This window comes from Ursus arctos, unplaced genomic scaffold, assembly GCF_023065955.2.
Source record: "Ursus arctos isolate Adak ecotype North America unplaced genomic scaffold, UrsArc2.0 scaffold_25, whole genome shotgun sequence".
Lineage (NCBI taxonomy): Eukaryota > Metazoa > Chordata > Mammalia > Carnivora > Ursidae > Ursus > Ursus arctos.
This window is the reverse complement of record NW_026622930.1, coordinates 3,511,032-3,532,947: the sequence shown is the minus strand read 5'-3', so window position 1 is coordinate 3,532,947 and position 21,916 is coordinate 3,511,032. Positions and strand designations below refer to the sequence as shown.

Sequence of the window (21,916 nt, the reverse complement as noted above, 5' to 3'; positions counted from 1 at the left end):
TTTTAGTTCCTGGCTTCTAAGGAAAATTATTTCAGATAAGCAGATCTCCACAATCTCTGTCATGACAGGCTCTTCTAGAAAGTCTTAGTTTTGAACAGATGCAACATAGGCTGAGTCGTCAGATTTTTTTGCAGTAGCAACCATCTATACACTTACAGTCTTGGCCGTGACCAGCTAATCAGAACCAGGCTGTGAATACTGGTTCCTTCTGCTCAAGGACTCTGTGCAGACTGCAGGGTATTTCTTGTCACATCCTGTTTTTAACCAGCCATGTTTCTCTTTGCATTGCTGTCCTGTTTGTCTCCATATCTGACAGAACTGAAGCCAGCCCTTCTTAAGCTGGTCCCATGCCCTTGCTCTGCGCCTCAGTCTCCTGTCATCGAGTAAGCCTGACCCCTGTCACCCTCTAGCCATCTTACTTCTTGGCTCCTCTTGGTAAAAACATGGAGGAATTGTCTGCACACCTGCTCCAGGCCCCTACCCCTCAGACGTCGGGGTCACTGGCCTTTCCCTATCGCTGTGGCGGGCTTCTCAGCCCTTGAGAAGTGGCAGTGGCAGGCTGTGACAGGTGCACACCGCCTCCCGCTTGATACACTTGTTCCGCTTGGCTGTCCTGATTTTCCTCCCACCCCAATGGCTGGTCTCCTCTGCTGGCTCCTCTTTAGCTCTCCTTCTTCCAGTCTCCGCCTGTTTCCGTGTGCTGCCCACCCCAGAACTCTGTCCCACCCAGTCTGTTCACTCAGTGCCGGCCGTACATGACAGCACTGTGCTCACATCTCCAGCTAAGCCTTTATCTTGACCTCCAGCCCCATCTGTCCTTCTGGCTCCGGGGCATCTCCACCAGACCGATAGGCACATCACACTGAACGTGCCTCCGACCCCCTCCCTCAGAGTTGCTCTCACCCCCAGTCTTTCCTTTCTCCACGTTCAACCCGCTCAGGCCTAAGTCGAGGTGTCACCCTGTCCTCCCACTGTCTCTCTTCAAAATGAACCTGATCTTTTTTGCCCACATCTACTGATACCACCAGTCCAAATAAATAAATCATCCCTCACTTTTTTTTTAAGAGTTTATTTATTTGTCAGAGAGAGAGAGCACAAGCAGGGGGAACAGCAGGCAGAGGGAGAAGCAGGCTCCCCACCAAGCAAGGAGCTTGATGTGGGACTCGATCCCAGAACCCTGGGATCATGACATGGCCAAAGGCAGACGCTTAACCAGCTGAGCCACCTAGGTGTCCCGCATCATCCCTCATTTGGATTCTTGAAGTTCCTCCTGACAGGTCTTTGTGTCTGCTGTTGCCCCCTTAAAATTTATTTCCAACACAGCAGTGGAGTAAGACTTAGATTTCACGTTGGTCCTGACACTGATCTTCCCAGAGCCCACTGATGGGCTCCATGAAGGCCCACGTCCCTTGGCAGAGTGCTGGGCCCCATGTAATATGCTGCTTGTGGCCTCTCTGACTTGAGTGCCTACATCCCTCTCACTGACTCTGCCGGCCACGCTGGCCTCTCGCTCTCCTCAGACATGCCAGGCAGGCTCTCTCCCCTGGGCCTTCACACTTGCTGACCTCTCTGCTTGGAACCTGTGGTAGCGACATACTGACATGGCTCACTCCCTCCCTCTCCTGATCCGGCTCAGTGGGGCCTTCCCTGACCTCCCCGACTCCATACTCCCAGCCCTCCTCTTTCCTGCTTTGTCTCCGTAGTACTTCTCACCCGTTGACGTTCTATGTAGTTTCCTTTTCTCTGTCTCTCCTCCCACGAATATAAGTCCATGTGAGCAGAGATTTTTGTCTGGCTGTTTCTTGTGCCTACAACAGTGCTTGGCACGTAGCTGGCACTCACATTGTTGAAACAATGACCGGTCATCACTTCCATCATCCAAGCTGGTGTAATTATGCGGTCACGGTAGTTAGTCCTTTAGATGCCGCCGTTCATGTTCCGCTCCCACAGGAGAGGCTCAGGTCTCCAGGGGCTCTGCTCCCCAGGGCCATGCTGTCTGCTCCAAGGGCTCGGAGGGCTCTGTAACTGTTTTTACATAGTAATGCTGCATTTTCTAGCTTGTGGTTGATCTGATGTTTCCTTTATTGGTTGATGAGTGACATATGAGTAGGCCTCTGATTTCTTGTGGCTGGGGTAAGTGGGTGTTATCCCTTAAGTGCCATTTTTATAGTGAGCTTTTCCTTCGGTTCATTGGAATTCAGTGAAAGGTGGCTCTGGGATGAACAGTTTTGTACACACTATTTGTGTTCCTTCCGGCTCTGCTTCCATAGGTGGGTGTACATTACGAACTGACTGAGGAAGAGAAATTCTACCGGAATGCTTTAACACGGATGCCTGACGGCCCCGTTGCCCTGGAAGAGTCCTACTCTGCGGTCATGGGTATCGTGACTGAGGTCGAGCAGTATGTCAAGGTGAGAAGCTCCCTGTCTCATTTAAATATGCTATAGAGTCTGTTTTAGACGTAGTGAGTGTGTGGTCTAATGTCTAATGAACGTGGGAGCTAAAATCTACGTAATATTTGTATAATATGATATGCTAGGTAACACTTGTTTATTTTAAAACAGTGAACAGTAGAAAAAATCTTATGGGATATTAACTCTCATTTCAGAGAGAAGTAAATTTTATTCTTTTTTACTATGAAAATTCTGAGAATTTGAAGTGAATTTTTCTAACAGTGTTGAAAGAGAGTCTTTTTAATGAAACATGAACCTAATATATATGAACGTTCTACAAAGTGAGAGACCTGGCTGTGCTATTTGACTGCGCCCTTCATTTGCAGGTCTGGCTTCAGTATCAGTGCCTGTGGGACATGCAAGCCGAAAACATCTACAACAGACTGGGGGAAGATCTCAACAAATGGCAGGCCCTCCTGGTTCAAATAAGGAAGGCCAGAGGCACTTTTGACAACGCAGAAACCAAGAAAGAGTTTGGGCCGGTAGTTATAGATTACGGCAAGGTGAGCTCTGCTGTCTTGCTGGAAGGGGTGGAGGCGGCTAGCTATCAGGGCAGCAGCCGAAGCTCCAGCACCCAGCGCGAAGGAGCTGATGACCTGTCGTGGGCTCATTCACCTGCAGGTTCAGTCTAAGGTGAACTTGAAGTACGACTCTTGGCATAAGGAGGTTCTCAGCAAGTTTGGGCAGATGCTCGGATCAAACATGACGGAATTCCACTCCCAGATCTCCAAGGTGAGGAGGCAGGCGCTTGGCAGCGTAACGAGTCTACTGGTAAACCTTGGCTCCTTGTTAAAATTCCGTGTTCTCTCCGAACAGTCCCGCCAGGAGTTGGAACAGCACTCGGTGGACACGGCCAGCACCTCCGATGCAGTGACCTTCATCACCTACGTGCAGTCTCTGAAACGAAAGATCAAACAGTTTGAAAAGCAAGTTGAGGTGAGCTCCCTGAGTCACTAAGGTTCTCACCTTCGGCTCTGTAGGCACTGAGAGCTACGTACAGGCCACACACCATCTCGCTCATACCCGCCTGCTGTGCTGGTCCAAGTGGAGACCCTGGGGTCCTGGGGACTGCATCTTAAACAGCTCTGTGGGTGATGCCTAAGTGTGTCGAGGTTCGAGAACCACTGTGTTTTGCCTTTTAAATCTTGTACCGTAGCTGTTGATCTTTGAGTCATACGTGCATTTGTTCTTCCGATTTGTTAGGAGGGGTGAAGCGCAGCAGCAGCAGCATGCCTTCGGTCCGCTTCAGGCCTCTCAGGCGCAGCCAGTCGGCTCGGGGCGTGCTGCTTCCTGGGCACCGCACTCTCAGGGCGCAGGGGTTCTGGAGAAGAGCAAACATACTGATGTTGTTGTTCTGGAGCCACAGAGTGTCTTCTTTTTATGATAGTTTCTGTTGTGAAAGAAAAAAAAAAAACCCCTGTATTTTGTAACTCTCAAAGCTCTACCGCAATGGTCAGCGCTTGCTGGAAAAGCAGAGGTTCCAGTTCCCGCCCTCCTGGCTCTACATCGACAACATAGAAGGCGAGTGGGGGGCCTTCAACGACATCATGCGGCGGAAGGACTCTGCCATCCAGCAGCAGGTGGCAAACCTGCAGATGAAGATCGTGCAGGAGGACCGGGCAGTGGAGAGCCGCACCACGGACCTGCTGGCGGACTGGGAGAAAACCAAGCCCGTCACGGTGAGCCCTGCCTGCCGCTCCCGCAGCCTCTCCGAAACCCACAGCGCAGTTTGCTGTTCTTTCCTGCACTGAAGGCTTTGCTCTGGCTTAGCGTTCCAATAATGAGGACTTTCCTTTTTGTAATTAAAACAACACTTACATGTCGTGATTTGAAAAGTAAAGCCAACTTAGAGCTCTTTTTACCCAGAACCCCTCGTGACAATCATTTAAGTCAGGTCAGGAGGTGGTTTTAAAAATTATTCTGTTCTTAAGTTAGCCTCTTACTTAGGCATACTCAAAAATTAGAAATAAATTTCTCACGGACACAGGCCAAGCCTCATGTTGCCACTGCCTGGCGCTGTGCTGTCGGAGGCACGTCCTGCCGTCCCTGTCGTTGTAGTTAGTTCTGTACCCAGGACCTGCCACCCTTAGTCCTCTTGGTTCATTCAAGTATTTATTGAGCACCGACTATGTTCTGGGCAGTGGGGATAGAGCAGTGAACAGGACGGACAGGGGCCCCTACACCCACAGAATGACACTCCAGTGCGAGAGATAGGTGAAAAACGAGCAAGGGAAACAGGTATTTGAGTCAGATGGGGATTGGTTCCATGGGGAAGGTGAGGGCCGGGTGGACGAGGGGTGTTGGTGATGTCCTGCCTTGTGGGGAAGGGAGTCCGAGTGGAGACCTGCAGGAGGAGGGGGAGCTGGCAAGTCACGCAGGTGGCGGGAGGGGATTCAGGCAGAAGCAACAGCACGTGCAAGGTCAAGCAAGTACCTAACTGCACACCTTGTTTCCTGGGGTGGAGTTCAGTCTGATTTGTTTAGACATATAAACGTAAATATAGACAGGAAAGAAGAGGGGGCATGATACTTCGAATGTCAATCTGGTTTTCTGGTTTGCGGTGTAGGTGTTCCACAGCAGGCCTGGTGGCAGATCTAGCCTCCCACCTACTCCGTAGAGCTCTGTCCTGCCTCAGCCCTGTCTGTGCTGTTGGACCCAAAGGTCTTACTTTGTGTTTAATTTTGGTTTGAGGGCTCCTGTTTTAAGAAGATCTTTGCTTTCACAAATGCCAGTACTGTAGCTTATGCAGAATGCTAGCTCTAGCAGGGAAGGGAGTATTTCTCAAAAGCCAAGATTCTGATCACCAAAATTTGAATATTTTATTGCCATTTTTTGCTAGTAACGCGTTATAGTTTAAATTTTCGATGGTATTTTAGTCATTTTCAAGTTATTAAAATGGAGAGTCAGCAAATCATAGTGTAATGCTCAGCTAGAGGCCATTCACTGAGGACTACTTGATTTCTCATCCTTCTCTCTGTCACTGATGTAGTAATAGCTGTGTGCCTCAGGGAGGGCATGGCTGGCAGCCCCCAAGAGCCGTGTCCCCTCAGATCGGGAGTGGCCTGCTCCAGGCCCCAGTTTGTCCTCACTCTTCTCTTCCTGTCTTCCAAGGCACTTAGTGACACAGTGGCTAAATGGAGAGGTGCTCCATCTTTGTTTCTTTTTTTTTCTTTTTTTAAATATTTGTTTAAGTAATCTCTGCACCCATCATGGGGCTCGAACTCACGACCCCAAGATCAAGAGTTGCACGCTCTTCTGATTGATCCAGCCAGGCGCCCCGGTGTTCCATCTTTCTTACTCATGTTTTGTTTATGTCAAATACAGAAGTAAAAGTTCCACTCAGTAATATACGTGAATCGTAAGTGTACGTCTTGCTGAAGATGTGAATATTTGGAGACGTGTTTAAGGGATCACAAATTCCCAGATTTCCAGTGGGCTCTCCCCACCATTTCAGAGCCCAAGCACGCATCTGTCTCGAGACGCAGCACAGCAATTCTGCACTTTGACTGCTTGCAGGGCAATCTGCGCCCGGAGGAGGCGCTTCAGGCTCTCACCATCTATGAAGGGAAGTTTGGCAGGCTGAAGGATGACCGGGAGAAGTGTGCGAAGGCCAAGGAGGCGCTGGAATTGACAGATACGGGACTTCTCAGTGGCAGCGAAGAGCGCGTCCAGGTACAGACCTTGGAAGCCGGGAGGTAGGGGTGTCGGTCCCCGTCCTGGCTCTGCCCTTGACCAGGGCCATCTCAAGGGCCCTGCCAGACCTGCAGTGATTTCTGCATCCAGAGGCTCACTGCTCCACTGTCGTAATCACAGGTGGCCTTAGAAGAACTACAGGATCTCAAAGGCGTTTGGTCAGAACTTTCCAAGGTCTGGGAGCAGATTGATCAGATGAAGGAGCAGCCGTGGGTTTCCGTCCAGCCTCGAAAGGTATACCTAGTCAAAGCAGGTGTTGCGTATACAATCCTATGTTGAGAGTTGTAGACTTTGCTTAGAAGCTTTGCAATCTGCTGTAAGTTCACAGAATGGCACAGGATGGTCATTTATGGTATTCATCTGGACTGATGTAAAATTTGCTTTAAAACCATTTTTTTAAAGATTTATTTATTTGAGAGAATGAGATGGGGGAGGGAAAGGGGGAAAGGGGGAAGGAGAGAAGCAGACTCCCCACTCAGCACGGAGCCTGATGCAGGGCTCGATCTCACAACCCTGAGGCACTGACCTGAGCCGAAATCAAGAGTTGGACGCTTAACCGACTACTCCACCCAGGCACCCCTTAAAAGCATTTTTTAAGATATTTCACCATTTAAAGGAAGTGTTAGCAAACTAAATATCACCTGTGTTTCTCTCAACAGCTTCGACAAAATTTAGATGGCCTCCTGAACCAGCTGAAAAACTTCCCCGCCCGATTACGGCAGTATGCTTCCTATGAGTTTGTCCAGAGGCTTCTGAAAGGTTACCTGAAGGTAGTGAGTCAGTGCTGGGGTCCTGGGTGTCTGTTAGGAACACAGCTGCATCGGTAATTTTGCTTACTCTCTCCACAGATAAACATGCTGGTGATTGAACTGAAATCCGAGGCACTTAAAGATCGCCACTGGAAGCAGTTGATGAAAAGGCTTCATGTTAATTGGGTTGTTTCTGAGCTAACCCTTGGCCAAATCTGGGATGTTGACTTGCAGAAAAATGAAGCTATTGTCAAGGATGTGCTGCTTGTGGCACAGGGGGAGATGGCTTTGGAAGAATTTTTGAAGCAGGTGATTAATAGACCAATAACCCTTTTTATATCATGTTTCCAGCTGTGACTTAGGTTTGAACTATGTAAAAACAGCTGCATCTGTGGTCCGTTTGTCCCCATAACACTTGCTCGCTTATACAGCTGATGAATGCCCACAAATTGATAATATCCCTCTTTTTGGTTTTAATTCAGATAAGAGAGGTATGGAATACTTATGAGTTAGACTTGGTTAACTATCAGAACAAGTGTCGCTTGATCCGAGGCTGGGATGACCTCTTCAACAAGGTCAAAGAGCACATCAACAGCGTCTCGGCCATGAAGCTGTCTCCGTATTACAAGGTACTGTTGTTGGGAAAGCCTTCCCTCTCTTACCAAGCGTTCTCCTGCACTTTTGTCATACCTTTTGACTGGTAGTTACCAGAAGCCTGTTTTTTAAAGTGTGAGTTAAATAAGTTGATCTAATTTGCATTTTTTTAGTAAGCTTTGTCATATCTATGAGTGAAAAGTTTAGCAGCTGGGCCCTGCTTCCCACCTCTCCACTAGGTTTTCGAAGAAGATGCCCTGAGCTGGGAAGACAAGCTGAATCGGATCATGGCTCTCTTTGACGTGTGGATCGATGTGCAGAGACGGTGGGTCTACCTGGAAGGCATCTTCACAGGCAGTGCGGATATCAAGCACCTGCTGCCAGTGGAAACCCAGCGGTTCCAGAGGTATGACCTCTAGCCAGAGAGCAAGAGAACGGAGTCGAAGGTGTGGCTGGTAACCATTCTTCATGTAAAAGCTAACAATGGTTTCAATTTGATTTGTAGTATCAGCACAGAGTTTCTGGCTCTGATGAAAAAAGTATCCAAGTCTCCCCTTGTTATGGATGTTCTGAACATCCAGGGGGTCCAGAGGTCCCTGGAGAGATTGGCAGACCTGCTAGGAAAGATCCAGAAAGCGTTGGGAGAATACCTGGAAAGAGAGCGATCATCTTTCCCCAGGTGAGATGCTTGCTTTGACTTGCACAGAAGTGCAGTTCAATTTCAAGAGCCCTCTGCTCTCCCTTCTAGGTCTGCGTGTTGGTCGCTTTGACATCAAGAGTTTTGTTGGCAGCAATCCATTGAATGAATATGACTCCCTTTTTGTGCATTTATTCCTAATTATAATGAATAATTCTTCATTTTCTTCCTTGCATTTGTTTATTAAGTTTCACTGAAATTATTACACATCCTTCCAGGCAGCTCACACCGCTTAAAAATTTAGCTCTGATTATTTTCAAAGTGGCATTTCTTCCTTTCTGAATAGTTTGCTTATTGTAAATTGAACAGGCTTTTAAAAAATGAGTCCATGAAAAAAATAAAATAAAAAATAAGTCCATGAAGTAAGGTGAATGAGATGAAATCCATGGAATTCCTTTTTGCTACTTTGTTAGATAAATATGTATCTTCTGAGGGCTGGAAGAAATTTGGATGTCATCTCTGTTCAGACTGGAGATTGTCCACCACCATCCAAATCAGTTTCCCTTCCCACAACTTGAAGTTACGTTTTGATTGACTATTTACATATTTACGTATGTATAACATTTTAGCAACTTGGATGCTGTTTTCATTTTAGGTTCTATTTTGTGGGTGATGAAGATTTGCTTGAAATTATTGGAAACAGTAAGAATGTAGCTAAGTTACAGAAACATTTCAAGAAAATGTTTGCTGGAGTTTCAAGCATCATCCTGAACGAGGATAACTCTGTCGTCTTGGGCATCTCGTCCCGTGAAGGAGAGGAGGTAGTTTGAGTGTATGATTGTAACTAAGAATGCTTCTCTCCTGTCTTTGCACATCTTCATTCTTAAATTGTATTTATTTCAGGTTATGTTTAAAACTCCCGTGTCGATTACGGAACATCCCAAAATCAACGAGTGGCTCACGCTGGTAGAAAAGGAGATGAGAGTCACGCTGGCTAAACTCCTTGCTGAGTCTGTGACAGAAGTTGAGATTTTTGGTAAAGCAACTTCAATTGACCCAAATACGTACATCACTTGGATTGATAAGTACCAGGTAACGTGTAGCAGAAGTGGGCCAGCGGAAAGGCGGATGCACTGGCCTGTGTCCGAAATGATCCTTTGGCTCTTGTGTCTTGTGTCGTTCAGGCCCAGCTTGTGGTTCTGTCAGCCCAGATCGCCTGGTCTGAAAATGTGGAGACCGCTCTGAGCAGCATGGGGGGAAGCGGTGACGCGGCGCCCCTGCACTCCGTGCTGAGCAACGTGGAGGTCACCCTCAATGTGTTGGCCGACTCAGTCCTCATGGAGCAGCCGCCGCTCCGGAGACGGAAGCTGGAGCACTTGGTTAGTCCCGTTTCTGACTCATTCCTCACCGGGTAGGCTCTTGTGCCTGCAGCTCAAGCAGTTAAAGGAAATCATGCTTGGAAAATACTCTGACTGGTGTCAGGGAGAAAAGGAGGTGGCGCGTTCATGAAGTCTGGGGTGGGTATCTGCTCTCTGTCCTGTTGACAGGTGGCCGTGCCGGAGCAGGGAGCTCCATGCACACATCCTGGTAAACAGGAAGCGATAAGCTTGGATCAGGGTTCTGTGCTCTTGCGCCTCCAAAGCAGTGCCCAGGGGGCAGTGCTGGGCCCAGCCCGCGGGGGCCAGACCGTGAGGACGGGAGACTCCTGTCCTGCTAGTTGCAGAGTTTTCACTTAAAGTAGTTCGTTTGTTGGTTGTTTGGTTTTGCTGTAGCCCTTGATTCTTTGCAGTTTCAGCGTGTGAATAACAGTTCTGTTGTTTTTAAAAATGAATTCACATTTTGGAATATTTACTAAAAACTACTATAACTGGATCTTGCATCTCAAATTAAAAGTCTGTTCAGCGATCGCATCCCCAGGAAAGGCACTGTACTTCTCCAGTTTGTGATAAACTTAAAGTGACTCTTTGTTCAGATTACAGAGCTGGTTCACCAGAGGGATGTGACGCGGTCCTTGATCAAAAGCAAGATTGACAACGCCAAATCTTTCGAATGGCTCAGCCAGATGCGCTTTTACTTTGACCCTAAGCAAACTGATGTGCTACAGCAGCTGTCCATCCAAATGGCAAATGCCAAATTCAACTATGGCTTTGAGTACCTGGGCGTCCAGGACAAGCTGGTGCAGACCCCCCTCACCGACCGCTGCTATTTGACCATGACTCAGGCCTTAGAGGCCAGGCTGGGGGGCTCCCCGTTCGGTAAGTTACTCCACAGACCTGGACAGGTGGAGTCAGAGGATAAGCATAATTTATAAGGATTAAACCAGTGATTTTAAACCTATTTCTTAATTACAGAGCTGGTTCATTCTAAAATCTTAGATCTGTTTGTAGTTACTACATCTCCGTTGATTTTGTAAATGAGTCGTGTAAAGCTGAAGATCCCTCCCATGGACTCAGGTACTCAGTCGTGTTTCCTCAAATGGCAGGGCCAGCCGGGACTGGGAAGACAGAGTCGGTCAAAGCTCTCGGCCATCAGCTTGGACGCTTTGTTTTAGTCTTCAACTGCGATGAAACCTTTGATTTCCAGGTAAGAAGCTTTCTGAATCCACCTAAAATCTAATGGCCCAAGAGGCCAGCGGGGGAGTGCTACGCCTGGACCTCTCTCGAGGCTGCAGGCCTCACAGCTCGGCGTGGCTCCTATCTGCCCTGCTGAGAATTGGGGCTGGTGTGACCCTGAGTGAGGGCTCCAGTGTATGTGCTCTGGGGTTGACTTGAGCCGCATGTTCCTGGAAGAAATGGTTAGTGCCTGTGTCTGGGAATAAACAACTATTAGGACAAGTTTTTCCTCGTCAAGAAGAAATGATAGAATGGAAAGAACAGCTTTATCATCAGGATTTTATTGGCACAGGAGGAGAGGTGCGAGCCCTGCAAGTGTACGCTCGCAGTCCGTGAAGGGCCTGCTCTGTGCAGGCCCCGGACCCTGCGCCTCCTGTGTGAGCCTCGTGTCCCCTCCACAGCCAGCTTGGGGGGCGGCAACCGGAGGGCCCGGGCCAGCATCGGGGCCACAGAGCCAGCACCGAGACACTTTCTTTGCTCCGCTTTCAGGCGATGGGACGGATCTTTGTGGGGCTCTGCCAGGTGGGCGCGTGGGGCTGCTTTGACGAGTTCAACCGCCTGGAGGAGCGGATGCTATCGGCCGTGTCGCAGCAGGTGCAGTGTATCCAGGAAGCGCTGCGCGAGCACTCCAACCCCAACTGTGACAAGAGTGAGACTCCCCTTTTCTCTTTGCAAGTTATTTAGCGACTGTGGAGGGAAAGCCCATGTGGGCTGGGTTCCATTTTGCCTCCTTAAATTAGAATTGAACTTCGCTCCCAGGACTCACTGCTGCAGGCAGGGTGGCGAGACCTGGGATGATACTGCATGGGCAGTCTACACTGCTCACATCAGAGCAGTCCACACCCTGGCTGTCCTTCCCCTGGTGGACAGGAGTCCCTGTGCTCGCTCCCATAGCATCTGCCTGTAGCAAGTGTTGGGCCAGCGTGGGCCCTCCCTGCTCCCTTCCTCCTCCCTGCGTGCCCACAGAGCCAGCCTTCCTGGCCGCCTGTCGGCTGAGTGTTCTTTCAGGGAGCTTTGGGAACACGCCCTCTGTCACTGTAGGAGGACCTTTCTGAGAGGCTCCGAGAGCGGCTTCCTTGGCCTTGTTCCGTACAGAGCGGGCGCAACTGACGGGGGCAGGGTGGGTGCTGGAGGAAGTAAGCGGTGGGTGGCTGACCCTTCACATGCACAGTTAGCTTCCGGTATTGCTTTCATTCTGCAGTAATAGGAACTTGTCTCACCAAGGGACTGGCAGAGCTCTTAGTGAAACAAAAGGGGTGTCGGAGAAAACAGTACTGTGTGCTCGGGGTTCTATACCAAGGGGTCAGGTGTGGGTGGTGGCGGTTGACCCCAGGAAAAGGCCGTCCTCAGGAGCTGAGCCAGTCCATTGTGTCACATGGATTGATTTTTATTTCTACAACTACCATTAGGCTGCATTTCTATCCTTACATTGACCTTGTGACATGGTAATGTGCAGGCAGAGTGTGCGTCCCACCCCTGGGGACTTTGTTCCCCATGGAGGTGGCTTTCATGTAGGTGAGGTGTGCACAGCTGGGTCTGCCCAGGTGGGGTGACATGCCAGGAGGAGAGCCAAAGAGCGGCTTCCCTGCAGCCCTGGGCTTTGGGCATTAGAGGCTGGTGGGGAAACGGGTGCTTTGTGATTTTAGGGAGATTTTAGCGTGGTTTTTGAATATCACAAATCTTAACACCGTGTTCTGATTTTCAGCCTCCGCCCCCATTACTTGTGAGCTGCTCAACAAGCAGGTGAAGGTGAGCCCGGACATGGCCATCTTCATCACCATGAACCCTGGCTACGCAGGCAGGTCCAACCTTCCTGACAACCTCAAGAAGCTGTTCCGGAGCTTGGCCATGACCAAGCCCGACCGGCAGCTCATCGCCCAGGTCATGCTCTACTCGCAGGGCTTCCGCACTGCTGAGGTCCTCGCCAACAAAATCGTCCCATTCTTCAAGTGAGTGCCCCAGAGTTATCCCTGACCGTGTGTCTAGTGTGTGTGAGATGTGCCACCCAAGGTTCATCTCTGACCATGGCACAGCTTTCCAAGTGCCCGTGTCTGATTTCTTGACTCTGTGGCTGCATAGAGCGTGCTGTTCTAAGGCAAACCTTTTGTCTTTCAGACTATGTGACGAGCAGCTCTCATCTCAAAGCCATTATGACTTTGGTCTTCGAGCTTTGAAGAGTGTGCTGGTAAGTGCAGGAAATGTGAAGAGAGAGAGAATTCAGAAGATAAAGAGGGAGAAAGAAGAACGAGGGGAAGCAGTTGATGAAGGAGAAATTGCAGAAAATCTACCTGAGCAAGAGGTTTGTACACATGTTCTTTTAATCACTCACACCTTAAACACTAATTTTTTTAAAAAGATTTATTTATTTGAGAGGGAATGCACAGGAGCAGGGGGAGGGGCAGAGGAAGAGAGAGATGGGGAGGAGCAGAGAAGCGGACTCCCCACTGAGCATGGAGCCTGACGTGGGGCTTGGTTCCAGGGTCCCAAGATCATGACCTGAGCCAAAACCAAGAGTCAAGAGGCTTCACTGAGCCACCCAGATACCCCTAAACACTAATATTTAAATTGGCCTTTTCAACATCTAAGCCATGGCTTCAGAGTCCCCGTTGCGATTCACGTGTCCTGGGATGAATGGATAGAAGACACTATATTTGCACAGTGAACTGAGTCACTAACAGTCTCATCTTTCTTACGTACCTTCTTGGGGATACAGCAGTGGCCGTGCGAGCCGGGCTCCTGCCCCCCCCCCCGCCCCCGCTCAGAGCTAGTCTCTCTTCTCGCCATTAGATTCTGATCCAGAGCGTCTGTGAGACCATGGTGCCCAAGCTGGTGGCAGAAGACATCCCGCTGCTCTTCAGCCTCCTGTCAGACGTGTTCCCCGGGGTCCAGTACCACCGGGGCGAAATGACTGCGCTTCGAGAAGAGCTGAAGAAGGTGTGCCAGGAAATGTACCTGACGTACGGAGACGGAGAGGAAGTCGGCGGGATGTGGGTTGAGAAGGTAACTGGGGTTGACCCTGCTGGCTGCGCAGTGCAGTCACGGCAGCGATGGGCCCGGGAAGGAGCCACGTTTGAGAGAACTCGGGCTGTGAGGGCCAAGGAGTATCTGCTGTACCGAGATTTGACCCAAGGCTTTTTTCTTAACTTAAATGTAGATGTAACATTTTACCTGAAAATTTCGCATATTTGGTGTCGTTCGTTCTCTGAAAATGCCGACTGTAGCGTGATAATCATGGAAAGCATTTACGCCGTATAAGTCCTACTACAAGACTTTCCAACATCATAGGTTAACAACGTAAATCTGCTAATCAGTGCGTGGTTTATATTCTGTGTCGGCTTCTTTTCTTTGCTTCCTCTGGGAGACTAAGAAGCGTCCTATCCCATGACTGCATGCTGAGCCTGAGCGGTGCCAGACAGGTCGCACAAATGGCTCATCCATGGAGTCTCCGCCCTCTTTAAAGGGGATCCTACGTGCCTCTTTTGAGGCAGCCTGGTAGGCAGCGCCTGTTCCACTGGCTCCCAGCCAAAGAACTCCCCATGGTTTAGTTAAAACCCTTCTTGAAATATTTTTTGCAGATGTGGCCCATGTAACTTTAAAAGTTCCAGTTTAGTACTTGCCTTTAGGAATTCAGAGCACGTGTCTCATATCTGCTACCATGAGGAGGGGCTGGAGAACCTTCTCGTTCTTTCTCTGGAGTGGTTATGATGTGGTCTCTTTGGCCCGGCAGGTCCTCCAGCTCTATCAGATCACCCAGATCAACCATGGCCTGATGATGGTGGGGCCCTCAGGAAGTGGGAAGAGCATGGCTTGGCGCGTGCTCCTAAAGGCTTTGGAGAGGCTCGAGGGTGTGGAGGGCGTGGCCCATATCATTGACCCCAAGGCCATCAGCAAAGACCACCTTTACGGAACCCTGGACCCCAACACCAGGGAATGGACGGATGGGCTGTTCACACATGTCCTGAGAAAGTGAGTTCACCTTGATTCCAGCAAGTGGGACCTGGGTGCTCTGTCCTTATGTGAACGGCGGGTATTATTTTTCTAACCAAAACTGAATGAGTTAAAATGTCACTGCAGAAACTGCGTAGGGTAAGCATTTCTCATCACAGAATCTCACGTTGGTCAGTAGCTGTTTCAAAACCTTTCCAAACCAGGATCATAGACAACGTGAGGGGTGAGCTACAAAAACGCCAGTGGATTGTCTTTGACGGCGATGTGGACCCCGAGTGGGTGGAGAACTTGAACTCGGTGCTGGACGACAACAAGCTTCTGACTCTGCCAAATGGCGAGCGCCTCAGCCTTCCGCCCAATGTGAGTGGCCTTCTCTGGGCGTCAAACCAAATGTCCTGTGTGCTAGCAGAGTACCGCTCTGAGATGAGGCACCGGGTCCTGTTGTAGCGGTCAGCTGTGTAAATAGTTTTCTGAGCTGACTGAGTCTCCTTGTACTAGATTTTTCCATTGCTGTGACTAGTGAAAAATATTTCCATAGGACTCGTTACTTTCCCGTTTGCTGAATGTTAAGCATACTCTCTAATTCCCAATTAACACTCCTAACTGAATGTTACAGGGTTGTTAGGATTTCTGAAGTCATCGTACGTCTGGATAGTGGCAAAATGAGTAATTTAGATATGGAAGCTTTTACGTCTATCCCTTGGAAATGATCATTTGGTCCAGGTCCTGGACACACCACCAGATAGATAAGGAAACATGGGTGGGCCTGGCAAGGATTTGCATTTTACTGAAGGCCCAGCAGGAAAAAAACAGACCAAACCTGTGCTGTCCTGGGGCGTACAGTCTGATGCAGATGACAGAAAAACAAGGGAAACAGTGTTAAGTGGTAATGAAAAGATGAGCTGGAAGGGAGTGGTGGGTGCTGGCAAGATCTGGAGGATGCAGTGTCAGGAAGGACAGCATGGAGGCATCACCGAGAAGTGTTTGTAGAGACTGAGCCAGGTGAGGGAGCCGGTCTGTGGGCCTCCAGGTGTTCCAGTTCCAGGTGAAGAAGCAGATAGCAGGGGGTTGGTCAGAGATGTGGGGAGCAAGGGGAGAAAAGGCAGGTGAGACCAGAGGGGCCAGATCAGGTTGGGCCGGGGTCGCTGTGAGGACTGGCACTTGCCCGCTGGGTGAGTCAGGAGCCATCAGAGAGTCTGGATCAGATCCCTCTGGCTGTTGTGTGCAGAGTAGTTGCAGAGCGCAGGGTGGGGGCAAGGGGACCGCTGGGAGCTGCGTGGGAGCCCAGGCATGGCCACGGGTGTGGGCCGGAGGGGTTGGCAGCATGGGAGCTGCTGAGTTGTGTGATTTAAAGTGCAGGCTGGTGGGACTCCTGGAGGGGCCAGAGGTGGGCATGAGACAAAGGAGGAATCATTTTGTATGAGCAGCTGGTGAACATGAACCTTTGGGCCAGCAGTGGTGGTTGTCATCACGTTAGAAACCAAGCCAGGAGTGCCTAGTGCCGCTCTGGAAATGTGCACTTGGACTTGTGTCTTGATTGACTGACTTGTGGGGTCTTCCTGCTACAGCTTGTTATCTAGTAGAGCCTAACCATTGCTGGAGAGAGATTGCTCTCCTATGAGGCAGGCTGGCCCTGCGGTTACGGCTCAGGAATCAGACCGACCGTCTGGTTTGAATCTCAGCCCCATTTACCAGCAGTGGGACCTGGGTGAGGTACCCAGCCCCATCCGTGGAACAGAGACACTGATGTGCCTGCCTCAGGGGATCAGTGTGAGGGTTCGTGAGTTCAGGCGGAGAGTGTGGCAGCCACACCCGGCCTGGGGTAAAGGCTGATGTAACATCCGCTGCTGACGCCCCGTCCGAGGGAGCTGTTGCTTCTGTCCACCGAGAGCTTGTCTCGAGGGCTCACCTGCTCTTCTCCCAGCACACACGTTTCCTACCCAGATTCTTTTTCCTTTAGAATTTATTTATTTATTTTAGCATACCCGCACTCGCGTGTGCAAGCAGAGGGCAGGGGCAGAGGCAGAGAGAGAATCTGAAGCAGACTCCCTGCTGAGCGTGGAGCCTGTTGTGGGGCTCGATCCCACGACCCTGAGACCATGACCTGAGCCAAGACCAAAAGTCAGACGCTCCACTGACCGAGCCACCCAGGCGCCCCTCCTGCCCAGATTCTCGTGCAGAGCAGTTGGTGGGTGTTGTAGTGATGACAGTCATAGATATTTTCACTTCTAAACTAAGTGCAGAAAAATTTAATTGCCCTCTCAGTGTGTATGTAGGTAAAATAATTTTAACATCGGAGTTTCTAACCTGTGTTATTAAATATGCTCTGTATTTTCTTCCAAGGTGCGAATAATGTTTGAAGTGCAGGACTTGAAATACGCCACGCTGGCTACGGTGTCGCGCTGCGGCATGGTCTGGTTCAGTGAGGATGTGCTCAGCACAGACATGATCTTCAACAACTTCCTGGCCAGGCTGCGCAGCATCCCCCTGGACGAAGGGGAGGACGAAGCCCAGCGCCGGCGCAAGGGCAAAGAGGACGAGGGGGAGGAGGCCGCTTCCCCGATGCTGCAGGTACGAGCGCTGTGGCCGCTCTGCCGAGTATGGCCACAAGTCTGCCTCTCAGAGGGCTGGACTGCGCGTGCAGTGAGATCGAGCGTTCCGCCCCCGAGGGTCTGGAAGCCAAGGGAGCCATGGTACTCTTCCCTGGACGGTCACTGCTCGTCTGTTGAGGCAGGACGCTAGTTGGAGGTTCTCATGATCAGTGCTGTCTTATACCAGCTCCTAAGGGAGCAGTCTCCTCTGCCGAAATGAAGACGTTTGGGAAAATTTTTAAAATTCTTCCGTTATCTGACTTTTCTCTGCAAATTGATGAAACACTGCCTTTTTCCATTTCAGTGGTAAAAGCCAGTGTTCCCAGGAAATGTGATTTTTGGGAACTACCAAGATAAAGGACTAAGAATTGGTCACAGAAGCTTATCTGGGGGAAAAAAATTGTTTGCAGGTCACATGACCCTCTCCTGGGTTTTAAGTGAGAATACATGAAAGCCTCTGGGCTTTCTGAAACGATAGTTAAGTGTCCTTTGCTGCCTCTTGCAGATCCAAAGGGATGCAGCCACAATCATGCAGCCGTACTTCACCTCCAACGGCCTGGTCACCAAGGCCCTGGAGCACGCCTTCAAGCTAGAGCACATCATGGACCTGACCCGCCTCCGCTGCCTGGGCTCGCTCTTCTCCATGCTGCACCAGGCCTGCCGGAACGTGGCTCAGTACAACGCCAACCACCCCGACTTCCCCATGCAGATCGAGCAGCTGGAGCGCTACATACAGGTCAGGGAGTGCAGGCGTCGCAGGAGAGCAGGGCTCCCCCGGGGCTGTGCATGCATGACCCCTGTGTCTGTGAGCCTCCCAAAACTATATGCCCGCTTGGGTGTGCTCTCTTTCTGGGGCACTGTGTCAGGCTTTCATGGGTGCCAAGAAAGGTGCGGGTGTGTCATGATCCAAGAACACTGGAAACCACTCTCTCCAAGGTTAACGTTGCTGTAAATGTCTGTTGTTGAAATTTTATTTAAAAATGGATTTTATTTCTTCTGTCAATAGCGGTATCTGGTTTATGCAATACTCTGGTCCTTGTCTGGAGACAGTCGGCTGAAAATGAGAGCAGAGCTGGGTGAATACATCCGAAGAATCACAACGGTGCCGCTGCCCGCTGCACCCAACATACCCATCATCGATTATGAAGTAAGTGCCGGGAGGGCGGGGCCTTATTTCCCTTGATCTTGCCACGTTGGTTCACTTCCTCCCGGAGCCACCTCACTGTGAGCTTGGCTTACTCTTTCCGTTTCATAAAAGGATTCTGCCCTTTGTTTTATGCGGTATAAAAGGAAAGCGGGAACGTGAAAGCTGTGATTTGTATGAAAACAAGCAGGTCTCTGAGGTGTGTGGGTCCCAGAGTGACCTGCGCCCCTCCTCTGGTTGTAGGTGTCCATCAGCGGAGAATGGTCGCCGTGGCAGGCCAAGGTGCCTCAGATTGAAGTGGAGACGCACAAGGTGGCAGCCCCTGACGTCGTCGTGCCGACTCTGGACACTGTCCGCCACGAAGCCCTCTTGTACACCTGGCTGGCTGAGCACAAGCCACTGGTCTTGTGTGGCCCCCCAGGGTCTGGCAAGACCATGACGCTCTTCAGCGCCCTCCGGGCCTTGCCTGACATGGAGGTAAAGAGGCTGGGACGCGGCGAGCAGGACTTTTTGTGCTCGAAAGGGGTGGGGCTTACATTCCTTCATTTGTTTCTTCCCGCCTAAAGGTTGTGGGTCTTAACTTCTCGAGTGCTACTACCCCAGAGCTCCTGCTGAAGACTTTTGACCACTACTGCGAGTACAGACGCACACCGAACGGGGTCGTTTTGGCTCCTGTTCAACTTGGAAAGTGGCTGGTACTATTCTGTGATGAGATCAACTTGCCAGACATGGATAAATATGGGACACAGAGGGTCATATCCTTCATCAGACAGGTTTGTGTATACCCACAAATCCCCACCGCCCTTGTTCACATTTGCTCCTGATGTGCTAACTCTGCTGCTTTCCCTCAGATGGTGGAGCACGGAGGCTTTTACCGAACCTCAGATCAGACATGGGTGAAGCTGGAGAGAATCCAGTTTGTCGGGGCTTGTAACCCACCCACTGATCCTGGAAGAAAGCCCCTGTCTCACAGGTAACACACAGCTCTGTAGACTGCACTGACCTCACACGCATATCTGTTCCGGGATCGTTTAAAATGTAGCACAAGGAAAATTTGGTTTTAATTATAAAAAGGTAACAAAATACAGCTTGTCATAGGGTGGTCCCTGGGCTCCTTTTGCTGTGCTGCAAAGGAAAACACCTGAAAATAAAAGCACTGCTCTCGGGGAAGCAGTGAGCTAGCTGCTGCAGACCTGTGGGGCCACGACGGGTTGATAAGCCTGAATCATTTTCCCATCCTTGCTTGGCTCTTTCTCAAGTTTTTTGCACCTGCTATTACGTGTCAGACCCAGACCTGAGCAGCTTGTGTGCGATCTGTGTTAACTGTGACGTGAAGCCTGCGTGGGTAGATTGGGAAGCAGCCCCGGGGGTGGGCCAGGACAGGGTCGCTGGCCACGCAGGCACACTGCTCCTTCCCTGGAGTGGCTGAGCCGGCTGTCCTCACACAGATTCTTGCGTCACGTGCCTGTCGTGTATGTGGATTACCCGGGACCCGCCTCCCTGACACAGATCTACGGCACCTTCAACCGGGCCATGCTGAGGCTCATCCCGTCCCTGCGCACGTACGCGGAGCCGCTCACGGCCGCCATGGTGGAGTTCTATACCATGTCTCAGGTGCGTGGGGCTTCTCTGCTCCTCTAGTAACGGAAGAACCTGTTAAAAGATTGAGCCTTAGTGAAAAACACCTTTGCGCATTGGGTAAAAAGACGTGGTTCTCGTGGTTGTGACTTGCCTGTCTCGGGGAAGCCTTCCGAGGGCACACGAGAGAGCTGCTCACCCGTCCATGGGGACAGCGTCGTGCTCCCAGTGCTTTATGAGCATGTGCCTGTCCCACGTTGCAAACGTTTTTCCTGGTATTTAGTTTGCTCTCAATTTTGTAGAACTACAACTTCTTCTGCAGAATCGTTAATGTCATTCAGTGTCTTTTTTTGTCTTTAATTTTTTTTTTTTTTAAGATTTTATTTATTTATTTGACAGAGATAGAGACAGCCAGAGAGAGAGGGAACACAAGCAGGGGAGGGGGAGAGGGAGAAGCAGGCTCCCATTGGAGGAGCCTGATGTGGGGCTCGATCCAATAACGCCGGGATCACGCCCTGAGCCGAAGGCAGACGCTTAACGACGGAGCCACCCAGGCGCCCCGTCTTTAATTTTTTCTGCTTTTGAAATCGTGCTTTCCCTGAACTTAGGAATTACCTTGTTGAAAGTATTTTTGGAAGAATTTTTTGTATTTTAAATGTAATTAATTGCAACATAGAAGTGAGCAACTTGGATCGAACTTTGTTCTGGATAGTTGTCCAGTGTCCAGTTGGTCCAACATTACTGATTCATCCGTAAATATTCCAGGGCCAAGGTCGTTCATTTTCAGTATAAAAATGTTATACTGCATTTGACCTTTTACTCACTTTTCGTGGTTTAAGATATTTACACATTCCTCCACTTTTCTGAACCCGCAGGAGAGATTCACTCAGGACACACAACCCCACTATATCTACTCACCCCGTGAGATGACGAGGTGGGTGCGAGGGATCTTCGAGGCCCTGAGACCTCTAGAGACTCTACCTGTGGAAGGCCTCATTCGGATTTGGGCACACGAAGCCCTCCGTCTCTTCCAAGACAGGTAAAGCTAAGGATGCAGTTAGCTCCATGCTCTGCTATCAGACTCTTACCCTCCTCCGAGTTAGGGTCTGTGCAAGGCTGGCCTGCCCAGATTTGAGCCAGGCTATGCTGGTGGTGGAAGGGAGCAGAGGTGATGAGGGCAGCCTTGTGTCTGGGCACTCAACACAGCCACCCCCAGCGTTGACGGGTCTCGGTGCGGCGACTGCCCCCTGCTGCTTACTGAGTGGCGTGGGACAAGGCACTTCCATTAACCTCTGCACCTGTCAAGTGGGCACCACATAACCTTGTCCAAGCGAGAGGTCTCTGGAGAATCTGAATGCCTTCTAGGGGCACTTGGCTGGCTTAGTCGGTGGAGTGTGAGACTCTTGACCTTGGGGTCATGAGTTCGAGCCCCATGTTGGGTATAGAGGTTACTTTAAAAAAAAAACAAAAAAGCCCACAATTGAATGCCTTCTAACAACTATCTGGTATATGGTTTCCATAACCACCACTCCTTAACCTCGATCTTTTTCTTTCACCAAGGAGTATTCCTTTTTTTTTTTTTTAAGATTTTATTTATTTGACAGAGACATAGTGAGAGAGGGAACACAAGCAGGGGGAGTGGGAGAGGGAGAAGCAGGCTTCCCACTGAGCTGGGAGCCCGATGCACGGCTCTATCCGCAGGACCCTGGGGTCATGACTTGAGCCAAAGGCAGACGCTTAACAACTGAGCCACCCAGGCGCCCCCTTAACCTCGATCTTTACTCTCATCAGAGGGTTTGCAGCTCTGCTTCTGGGACTTCAGTTTTCTCTTCACTTGTTAACCACTTGTCTCACGTGTTGCCTTGTGGCTTCTGAGTTTTTCTAGTGAAGTCACCAGTACTTAGGGAAAGAGCTGCT

General features: G+C 50.2%; 1 protein-coding gene across 1 annotated transcript in view; it reads left to right on the top strand.

Annotated features, from left to right (window-relative positions):
* Positions 1–21,916, top strand: part of DYNC1H1 (dynein cytoplasmic 1 heavy chain 1) — a 67,606-nt gene that overhangs the window by 23,890 nt on the left and 21,800 nt on the right. Inside the window, 31 exon segments of the mRNA XM_026515282.4 lie at positions 2,271–2,411; positions 2,780–2,956; positions 3,075–3,185; positions 3,270–3,389; positions 3,893–4,132; positions 5,970–6,125; positions 6,267–6,380; positions 6,806–6,916; positions 6,995–7,204; positions 7,378–7,524; positions 7,729–7,895; positions 7,995–8,168; positions 8,782–8,947; positions 9,030–9,218; positions 9,311–9,505; positions 10,099–10,381; positions 10,609–10,709; positions 11,228–11,387; positions 12,444–12,687; positions 12,854–13,037; positions 13,526–13,738; positions 14,466–14,704; positions 14,890–15,046; positions 17,030–17,257; positions 17,783–18,013; positions 18,284–18,424; positions 18,665–18,898; positions 18,988–19,194; positions 19,273–19,394; positions 19,870–20,035; positions 20,875–21,038. Of these exon segments, the coding sequence (XP_026371067.3) occupies positions 2,271–2,411; positions 2,780–2,956; positions 3,075–3,185; positions 3,270–3,389; positions 3,893–4,132; positions 5,970–6,125; positions 6,267–6,380; positions 6,806–6,916; positions 6,995–7,204; positions 7,378–7,524; positions 7,729–7,895; positions 7,995–8,168; positions 8,782–8,947; positions 9,030–9,218; positions 9,311–9,505; positions 10,099–10,381; positions 10,609–10,709; positions 11,228–11,387; positions 12,444–12,687; positions 12,854–13,037; positions 13,526–13,738; positions 14,466–14,704; positions 14,890–15,046; positions 17,030–17,257; positions 17,783–18,013; positions 18,284–18,424; positions 18,665–18,898; positions 18,988–19,194; positions 19,273–19,394; positions 19,870–20,035; positions 20,875–21,038 (5,492 nt within the window).